General features: G+C 42.7%; 1 protein-coding gene across 1 annotated transcript; it reads left to right on the top strand.

Moving 5' to 3' along the window:
* The first annotated feature begins 1,562 nt into the window (after window positions 1-1,562).
* Window positions 1,563-9,084, top strand: LOC139459152 (uncharacterized). The gene is made up of 4 exons (XM_071240607.1): window positions 1,563-1,681; window positions 5,493-5,677; window positions 7,877-7,993; window positions 8,747-9,084. Exons 1-4 carry the CDS (start codon window positions 1,606-1,608, stop codon window positions 8,795-8,797), a joined length of 429 nt encoding a protein of 142 aa, XP_071096708.1. The 5' UTR covers window positions 1,563-1,605; the 3' UTR covers window positions 8,798-9,084.
* The last annotated feature ends 1,885 nt before the right edge of the window (window positions 9,085-10,969 follow it).

The following is a 10,969-nucleotide window of genomic DNA, read 5'->3' on the forward strand; positions in this document are numbered from 1 at the left end:
GTGACCCCTGGATATAGTTTCCGTGTATAGCTTTCCCTAACGTTGTGACCCCTGGGTATAGTTTCCCGGTATAACTTTCCCTAACGTTGTTACCCCTGGGTATAGTTTCCCGGTATATCTTTCCCTAACGTTGTTACCCCTGGGTATAGTTTCCCGGTATAGCTTTCCCTAACGTTGTTACCCTGGGTATTGTTTCCCGGTATAGCTTTCCCTAACGTTGTTACCTCTGGGTATAGTTTCCGTGTATAACTTTCCCTAACGTCGTTACCTCTGGGTATAGTTTCCAGGTATAACTTTCCCTAACGTTGTTACCCCTGGGTATAGTTTCCCGGTATATCTTTCCCTAACGTTGTTACCCCTGGGTATAGTTTCCAGGTATAGCTTTCCCTAACGTTGTGACCCCTGGGTATATTTTCAAGGTATATCTTTCCCTAACGTTGTTACCCCTGGGTATAGTTTCCCGGTATAGCTTTCCCTAACGTTGTTACCCCTTGGTATAGTTTCACGGTATAGCTTTCACAAATATTGTTACTTGATAGTATAGTTTACCAGTATAGCTTTCACAAATATTGTTACCTCTTGGCATAGTTTCCAGGAACATCCTTCCCTAATATTGTTATCCCTGATAAAGTGTCCCCGGTTTAGCTTTCCCTAACATGTTATTTTAGGTATAGTTTCACGGTATAGCTTTCACAAATATTGTTACTTGATAGTATAGTTTACCAGTATAGCTTTCCCTAACATTGTTACCTCTTGGCATAGTTTCCAGGAACATCTTTCCCTAATATTGTTATCCCTGATAAAGTGTCCCCGGTTTAGCTTTCCCTAACAAGTTATTTTATGGTATAGTTTCCCGGTATAACTTTCCCTAACGTTGTGACCCCTTGGTATAGTTTCCACGTACATCTTTCCCTAACAGTGTTACCCCTGGGTATAGTTTCCACGTACATTTTTCCCTAACATTGCTACCCCTGGGTTTATTTTCCCCGGTTAATCTTTCCTTTCTCCTGAATGCAGTACAGACATGTCACCTTCGTTCAAAACCTAAATGCAATAGCTTCATAGATATAGAAATTTAATATATGCTGATTTAATTTAAACAGATATACATGGTTGTCCCGGAATTGATATACACTGAAGCTCACGGGATGAACTCAGCCATCTGTGGAGCGTGGATCAATTGCAGACGAAATGAGTGTAATGATATATTTCGTATATATTACTAAAGCTAATGACAATAGGGCTGACCAACAGTTGAAAGGCATGTTATTAGATATGAAATGCAAATGGAGTATTATTTGTAAGTACGCTGCTTTCAAAATACATTTATTAAAATTCCACAATCTAACACATAAAGACCTTTTTTTCATGATGCGCTTCATTAGAATTAACATTCAGTGGGATAGACAACATCTTGTCAAATATACGAGTTGAATATAACAGTCTTATTTATAACAAAGCCATGGCAGGGTCACGTGATTTCCTCAGTCACAATGTGGGCCTCTGCTATAAAGGGTTAACGAGACTATACGTGAATCACATGCCAGCCCACCTCACTAGCTCCTCGCTGTGCTGTTTGTTTGCATCGATACCTAAATCAGTATAATGGCTGCGACGATAGGCAAGTGGCAGTGCTGCCCTGAGCTCACGACGGGATTCGCGGACTTTATGGACGCTATCGGTGAGTGGTTATTATCATAACTGTTTTGTTAATTTTTTAAAGATTATATTTAATATATCATCGTCACTTTAAACATGAATTAATCATGTTAAATTGCCTATATTTCAAATATAATTTAGGCGTTTAATAGGTACAGTTAATCAACACAAAATTGCCAACTTAAACATAATTAAAAATCTGAAAAGGACCTGAATTCCTATAAACGCTATAGCTCTACTATATTTTACGCGGATAAGGTCTGCTGGCGAATATCTTCAGGCGAATGTCAACGTGTGAATTACAACGGTACAGTATACTTTGGAGAGTTGAAAACATACATAAAACGACAGAGAGGGTAAATCTCACTTTTCTATTTCGTGACAAGTGTTTGGATTATCAAAGAAAACGGTGCAATAATCTTTTTTTACAAGAAACGAAACGATTGTTTTAGATAAAACTTCGGATAAATGACACAGAGGCAATCATGACGGTGGTTACAGGATCCAGGTTGGATGATACGCATATGCTTTAAAATATTACATAATGCCAAAAAATTACATCATCCGAAAATAAGCCAGCAGGTTATTGGGCTATTTATAACATCAAAAGATAAAAATGCTGGAAATGTTATGTAATGGCATGTCGACTGACTCACATTGTCCCGACGTGTTGTGCGTGGTTTGTGTGGGCCTAGAAAACAACGAGTGAACTTGAGTCAACATTCAGGCAAGTTGTTATGGTTGAAGAACGGGATAACAAACAGGTTTCACACTGACTCTCGACGAATCATGTGAGCTCAGTTCGTCTGCCTGGAACTTAGATAGAAGACACAACATTTCCCTAACACCGACCTGACATGGCCGCGTAGTGTCAACATGGCCACTGCCCCGTCAACGACAGCAGGTAGGAAACCCCGTAATGGGTGATAGCGTTCATCGTTAATAGGGACGCATTTTTGAAAATGAATTTGGTTTTCATTAACCAAGATTAAGGGTACAGTAAAGTACGGTTATAATGAACTCAAAGGGACTACTAATTTTAGTTCGTTATAACCGTAGTTCGTTATAAGCATATATACAGATTAATACAGCTAATTATCGGGACCAAAAAAGTAGTTCGTTATATCCGTCAGTTCGTTATAAGCGTGTTTGTTATAACCGTAGTTTACTGTATTTTGATTACCTAAGTTGTGAAAATAATCCCGATAAAGTTCAAATCTGGAAAACAAATTCATACATTTTTTAACAAATTTCCAGATTTGTGTTTTGACTTGATCCGACATCCAGAGGCAAGCGTTTCCACATATACCTGTATCAAATCTTAGTTTCTGTTTTCGAAACGAGACTTTGATAAATGGCTAGTGGACGCTCTTGCCTCTGGAAGATATTGATCCGACTGCTCGGATATGGTGTATATGAAATTATGTTGTTTTTATGTACAAATGTTTTTGTATAATAAATACTTGAATGGTATCTTTAATAAAGTATAAATAAAGTTCAGTCCAGTTGTTGAAAATACACATGCTTACAATAAAAGCAAATATTTTGTTAAAAATGAGTAAACATAAACAGAAATTAAAATAACAACTTAAAATATACGTCCATGTCAAATAGCAATAAAAATTGTATCCAGTATTAAGTTTCTGAAAAAATAGCATTATTTGTTGCAAAGTGGCATATCCATATTAAAATATTAGTTTCTCCATCTACTACCATGCATCATCGGAAATGACTTCGTGTGTGTGTGTGTGGGGGGGGGGGGGGGGGGGGGGGGAGGGGGCACGGGTGCCCAAGTCGTCTAAGGCGCCGCCATTCGCTGTGCAGAGCTGCGTCCCTTGGGCACGCCAGAAACCTATGATTGTGGGTTCGAATCCCGGTTCGCCCCGATTATGTTTCTAGGTTTGTCAGCACCATACCCGTGCTCGTGGGTTTCACCGAAGTGGTAAACGTCTGAGATCTGAATCACTTCGGGCTTTCCGCCCACTTTAAGCTGACAATACGGAATACTGTTAAAAGCGGCGTTAAACCCAACGCACTCACTCACTCGTATGTGTGATGGTACTTAGCAGATATCTTCATTTCTACCGCTACTTTTTCGGGGGAGTTCAGTCAAACGTGTATACTTGACCGAGAGAATTTCTCAGTGAATTTAAATATGATGGATACTTTAGCCTCACTGACATTCGTGTCTGCAAGTATAGTTTGCATCCAGTTTGCTAGATTTGCCGTGGTCTTAATGTAGCAGCCATCCCCCCTCGCTCACACCCAGTTTGCTAGTCTTGCCCTGGTCTTAATCTTACAGAGATCTCACCTCGCTCACATCCAGTTTGCTAGGCTTCGTCCCGGTCTTAATCTAGCAGAGATCTCCCCTCGCTTACATCCAGGTTGCTAGGCTTGCCCTGGTCTTAGTCTAGCAGAGATCTCCCCTCGCTTACATCCAGGTTGCTAGGCGTGTCCTGGTCTTAATCTAGCAGTGGTCTCCCCTCGCTTACACCCAGGCTGCTAGGCTTGCCCTGGTCTTAATCTAGCAGACATCTTCCCTCGCTTACATCGAGGTTGCTAGGCGTGTCCTGGTCTTAATCTAGCAGAGGTCTCCCCTCGCTTACACCCAGGCTGCTAGGCTTGCCCTGGTCTTAATCTAGCAGAGATCTCCCCTCGCTTACATCCAGTTTGCTAGGCTTGCCCTGGTCTTAATGTAACAGCGATCTCCCCTCGCTTACATCCAGGTTGCGAGGCTTGCCCTGGTCTTAGTCTAGCAGAGATCTCCCTTCGCTTACATCCAGGTTGCTAGGCGTGTCCTGGTCTTAATCTAGCAGAGGTCTCCCCTCGCTTACACCCAGGCTGCTAGGCTTGCCCTGGTCTTAATGAAGCAGAGATCTCCCCTCGCTTACATCCAGGTTGCTAGGCTTGCCCTGGTCTTAGTCTATCAGAGATCTCCCCTCGCTCACATCCAGTTTGCTAGACTTGCCCTGGTCTTAATGAAGCAGAGATCTCCCCTCGCTTACATCCAGGTTGCTCGGCTTGCCCTGGTATTTATCTAGCAGCGGTCTTACCTCACGCTTACTCTGAATTTGATAAACATGCCCTTGTGTAAAGCTAGTATCGATCTTACTCTCGGTTACATCAACTTTGCTAGAATTGCAGTGGTTTAAATCTTGCAGCGATCGTCCTCTATATTTGGGATAACACTTTCTGAGTAAAGTACAGATTCTCGTATCTTTTTGGGTTGAGTCCCGTCCAGAATTCGAACCCACACTGCCAGAGTAAGGCACCTAGTCACCAGCATACAAAGTCAGCGATCTAACCCACTCAGCCACCGAGGCTTCCACAAAAATGAAAGTCCGACAACATTACTGGTAGTCTAGATCACGTACTTTGTGTACCCCTCTGACAAGTGTAAATCTGTACTTTAGTGTAATCCCAAATATAACATTTGTTACCTCTGACCACTTTCTAAATGGCATTTTGTGTTGATCGTCCTCTCGTTTACATCAAATTTGCGAGACTTGTCCTGGTCTAAATCTAGTAATGATCTTCTGCTTGGTTAAACACAGACTTGCTCTGGTCTAAATACAGCTTCGGTCTCCCTCTCTCTTACACTCGGATTGGTAAACTTGCCCGAGTCTATATCTAGCATCGGTCTCACCTCGCTTAAAAAATTTCCAAGACGTGACGTGGTGTAGATATAGCATCGATCTTCCATCAAGGAATCAAGGTTGCTAGACTTGATCGAATGTACATACTAATAAATCTCGATTGATAATATGGCCGTTTTAATCTGGAGACTTTACGTGCATTCGAATCTAATTTCTGGCGGTTTTGTTTTATAACAGGGGCATTGGATGAAGAGCGGAAGGCATCCCAGGGTTCGCCATTCACAATGGAGATGTCCCGTGACGGTGACACTTGGGACGTGGACGTGTTTTATCCAAACAACGCAGCTTTCTCCCGGAAATACTCGTTTAAGTCCGGCGTGGAGTTCAACTACCCCGGACACTCCCCTGGCCACGCAGTGACGGTAGGTAGACGTTCCCCTGGCCACGCAGTGACGGTAGGTAGACGTTCCCTTGGCCGCACAGTGACGGTAGGTAGACGTTCCCCTGGCCACACAATGACTGTAAGTAGACGTTCCCCTGGCCACTCACTGACTGTTAGTAGACGTTCCCCTGGCCACTCAGTGACTGTAAGTAGACGTTCCCCTGGCCACACAATGACTGTAAGTAGACGTTCCCCTGGCCACGCAGTGACTGTAAGTAGACGCTCCCCTGGCCACGCAGTGACTGTAAGTAGACGCTCCCCTGGCCACTTAGTGACTGTAAGTAGACGTTCCCCTGGCCACTCAGTGACTGTAAGTATACCTCATGATCCTCGGAAATACATTACTTTGGGACTCATTTATGGCGAGGCAGGGCATATGCTACAAGGAGTCACGGTTGTATTGAGACGACACGCAGCTTCGAGTACTGATGATTCCGCCGCTTGTTTCAAACATGTGAGTGGGTGAGTGAGTGAGTGAGTGAGTGAGTGAGTATGGTTTTACGCCGCTTTTAGCAATATTCCAGCAATATCACGGCGGGGGAAACCACCCATGTTGGTAATCGACCCCGGGTCTTCGGCGTGATGCGCGAACGCTGTAACCACGAGGCTTCCCCGCCGCCCTCAGTCGTGAAATAACATTATAAATTAATTTGATGTCAACGTTATTTTTCGCCTCGTGTCAATCGATCCTGATTGAAAACAAAGGTATGGTGGATAACGGATCCAAGGTATTCATCATAACAGATCTGACATTTATTACACTGGATAATCGAGGAAGTAATTACATTACTTAACGTCAAATAAACAAAATTACTTTTAATAAAATAAAATGATGCGCGTGATTAGATGTTCTTGTAATCACGGACAGTTATCATCGCCGTAAATTAGCGGTTGTTTTTGTATATTTAGACTACGTTCCTCCTTTACCTTCGGAAGCCCATTAGGGCCATCTATATCATTTGTATTCTTGAAAACTGAAGATGCTTATTTGAAAATTCAAGCTACCATGTTGATGATACTGTTTAAAATTCGTGATACCTTTTTGAATTTGCAAGATATTAAATTAATGCTTTAACATTGTTATTGGACTAGTACCTTGAACTTTTACCATACTATCTGGAAATGTGAATATATAACCTTTACATTGGAACATGCTATCTTGTTGTTTCTATAATTTTGTTTAAGAAGATATCGCCTTGCTCGTATTCCGTACTTTCTCGTGAATACACGTGGTGTCGTATCTATTTTTTAGTAAGCCCATGGAAAGAGGACGTTCATTATTCTGGGATTTCAAATGAGCACTGCTCCTTGCAAGATCCATGTGCGATGCGTAGAGTGAGTGAGTGAGTGAGTGACTGTGGTTTTACGCCACTTTTAGCAATATTCCAGCAACATCAAGGCGGGGGACACCAGAAAATGGGCTTCACACATTGTACCCATGTCGGGAATCGAACCCGGCGTGACGAGCGAACGCTTTTACCACTAGGCTACCCGACCGCCCCCGATGCATAGAGTACATGTTGATAAGCGCGAAGAATTACCGTTTGTGCATCTTCCCTAGGCAACAGAGTTAAATGACTTTTAAAGTCCAGTTTCCAACCTTGCCGAACTAGGCTGGTATTATGAAGTCACATTTTTGGCTGGACTAACGAGTCTATGCATAGTTCAATCAAAATCTCGCAACGAAATCGAAATTCGGTTTGAAAACTGTCTTGCACATTTCGGTCGACTGCAGGATTTGCAAAACATGTTCACCGCCAACTCGTTGTCAACAGATATTTTGCAAACCTTTTAATGTTTTTAATCAAGGTGCTCGCATGATTTGATGCACTTCGCGATGTAAGACCCGTTTTATCACAATATAGATCTTGAGTATCGATCGGATCGTCTTGACTGGGCGCCGCCATTTTTTTGGAAACAAATGCAAGTGATGGAATCTGATTGGTCCATAAGAGAGGCTTAGAAGGGACATAACTCGTAATAACCACTGGTGGCGCTACGATCGAGCACAGGAATTCCAGCCTAGTTCGGCAAGGGTGGCAACTGGACTTTTAAAGTCAGTTAACTCTTTTGCCTCGGGAAGATGCCGTTTGTGATGTGGAAGTGTGAGGCAGTGTATAGGTACCTTGGAAGTATTACCGATAGTACAATTATCTGTGACTATGTTTTGAATTGTCAGGGCGTGGTCGTAGTGGAGGGTGACGTGCTGACCAGCAAGATGAAGTTTTCGATCGATGGCGAGGTGAAGCGGGAGTGGGAGACAGACACACGGGTAGTCGGAGACTACCTGGAATACGTGAGTATTTATTTATTGTTTGTTTGTTGTTTAACACCGCACTCACCAATATTCCAGCTGTATGAGGGCGGCCTGTAAATAGTCAGACATTCCTGTGATTGACATCATGAACATCGATCTGTGCAATGGGGATATGATGGCATGCATCAATCAAGTCAACGAGTCTAACCACACGACCCCGCAGTCGCTTCTAACAACATTCATGGGAGTATTAAATAAATCTGACATTTGGCAACGCGAATCACATTCTGTTTCTTTTAACCTTAGATTAAACGAAAAAGTTACAAAAAGAAAAAAACGAGGGAAAAAACGATAAAAAACTACTCAGATTTCCTAAGCATGATAATTCCACGTAAGATGCGACTTATCGGATGCTTGGTCAAACTCACTGACTTGGTTGATTGCGTGTCATCGTATCTCGGCGGGGTGGAAGGTTGTTCATAATATCCATCACTGGTTTGTCTGATGCTTTACAGGCCGCCGTCCTATAAGTGGAATATTGCTGAATCAGCAAACAAAAATACGATAACTTTCAATGTCACAGCGTAGGAACAGTGGGTGGGTTTTGACGCCGCTCTGGACAATGTCAGCTTAATCTGGGAGTAAGGGCTAAATCGACGCAGGATATCTGGGTTTTTTTCTTTAAAAAAATTGTTCCCGAAAATGCTTGAATGAAATAATGTGTGCTCTGGTTTTAAACCGAAACGTTCTGCCAGGCGTATATGACATTTGTCCCGTTTGTTGTTTCTTCAGAAAAGCATATTCAAGGGAAAGGAGATGGTTCACAAGCTAAAGAAGATATGACGTGTTTGCACGGGCTCCACGTGAGATTTAGGAGCATGCACTCGTCTCACCTTGACATTGGTCACGTGCTAACGCTGCCGAGAATCGAACTGATAGAAATTGCCGACATTTCTGCCTTCTGTGTTTTCTCAAATATCGTATCTTTGCAAACGTGTGTTCATAAATATGCATAAGCTTATTGTCTGTCATACTTGAAGATGTCTAGTTCTACGAAGACATTTTGCTTATGAAGATATCAATAAAATCGACTTGCATGTAAACTGTTATGTTTATGTAATTGTGTTTCACTATGCAGAAGAAAATGAATACTTCTTTTAGGTAGAACCTGACGCTGGAGCTCTCTGTCCAAGTTTGCAACGATACTAATTCATTTCATCTCTCACCCTCATTTCAAAATGCCTATGATTTTTCATGACGTCGCTTCGATTGTTTTCGGTGTACATGTACAGGCCAGACAAATGTAATTACATTTTTACGGATTCTAATCGCAAATACCTTAAGGAAAGAGGGAAAAACTAAACATAAAAATAGCTTTCTGCTTTTAATGAAGCAGCGATCTTACCTCGCTTATATCCACTTTGCTAGACTTGCCCTGGTCTTTATCTAGCTGCGATCTCCCCTCGCTTACATCCAGGTTGCTAGACTTGCCCTGGTCTTAATCTAGCTGCGATCTCCCCTCGCTTACATCCAGGCTGCTAGACTTGTCCTGGTTTTTATCTAGCTGCGATCTCCCCTCGCTTACATTCAGGTTGCTAGACTTGCCTTGGTCTAAATCTAGCAGCGATCTCCCCTCGCTTACATCCAGGTTGCTAGACTTGCCTTGGTCTAAATCTAGCAGAGATCTCCCCTCGCTTACATCCAGGTTGCTAAACTTGCCTTGATCTAAACCTAGCAGCGACCGTCCTCTCGTTTACATCAAATTTGCTTGAGTTGTCCTGGTCTAAAAATATAGCAAAAATCAATTGTTATTTTATGACTGCATTGTGCCTGGAACCAGTATAATGCACTGCCACGTTTTCGGGTCTTCTTTTGTTTAGTGAAACGCTGTCCGTTCGCTTCAGGTGAAGTCTTGATTGAGCAGCCGGGAGAGCCACGTTGTCAACATGCCAGTGTAACTGTTCACTCGGACTGTATACAATGGCTAAAACCAGGCAGGTGCTTCTCGTGTATATAAAACGTTAACAGTAAACGGTCTTGTCCGTGGAAACTCGTTCCAGTGGGCGTAAAAGGCAAAATAGCAGTGAAAAATATATGAATGGCTTACTGAAGATCAGTGATGACACCAGGTGTTCGCGAAAAGGTTAGCATGGCCTGTCCTACCTTTAGCAAGTAATAACACAAGTGAGTGAGTGAGTATGGTTTTACGCCGCTTTTAGCAATATTCAAGCAATATCACGGCGTGGGACACCAGAAAGTAATTGCATCAGTCTGACTTAACAAACATTTGGAAAGATGGCATTTTTATGCAAATGGTAACGCGATTCCAGGTCTTGATAGGCTGGATAGAAAGCTCCATCGTTGCGTGTGAAGTCTGTACAACAAAGAACGGACGCCCCCCACCGCTAGTCAGTTTTATTGACATCACATTGTGTAGACGTGTTGTTAGTAGGTATTGTGTGCTATGTGCCATTGTTAAATAAACACATGAATATATATAAAATATTGTAGGCTTTTTGCTGCCTGGAAGTGCTTTGGTACTGCAGTCCGATCGTGATGAATGTTGATGAATGTTAGTGGACTGCAGGCCGTGTCTCGATACAGCGTCTGCTCGGAGAGGGAAAGTCGGTGGTTCATGACAGAAATATGTTGAAAAATGATACTTAGGGCATTAAACAAAAACCGCCTCCGTGGTCTAGTGGTAAAGCGTCCGCCCGGTGAGCGGAAGGTCCGGGGTTCGATCACCGGCCGCGTCATACCAAAAGACGTTAAAAGATGGTACTTGTTGTTACCATGTCTGGCGCTCGGCATTAAGGGACTAAAACAAGGACTGGTCGGCTCGGAGTCAGTATACTGTGTCTGAGTGGGATATCCATGTGAAATTGCGGCATGGTATCTCAGTAGGCTAGCTATAAAAATCAGCATCAGTCAAGTACAAGCAGCCACACACACATGCACGTGCAGTAATCTGGAAGAAGATTGAGACCCATTTCACATTACTTTACCAGTGTACTG

The sequence above is a fragment of the Haliotis cracherodii genome, unplaced genomic scaffold (assembly GCF_022045235.1).
Source record: "Haliotis cracherodii isolate W230 unplaced genomic scaffold, xgHalCrac1.p SCAF_13, whole genome shotgun sequence".
NCBI lineage: Eukaryota > Metazoa > Mollusca > Gastropoda > Lepetellida > Haliotidae > Haliotis > Haliotis cracherodii.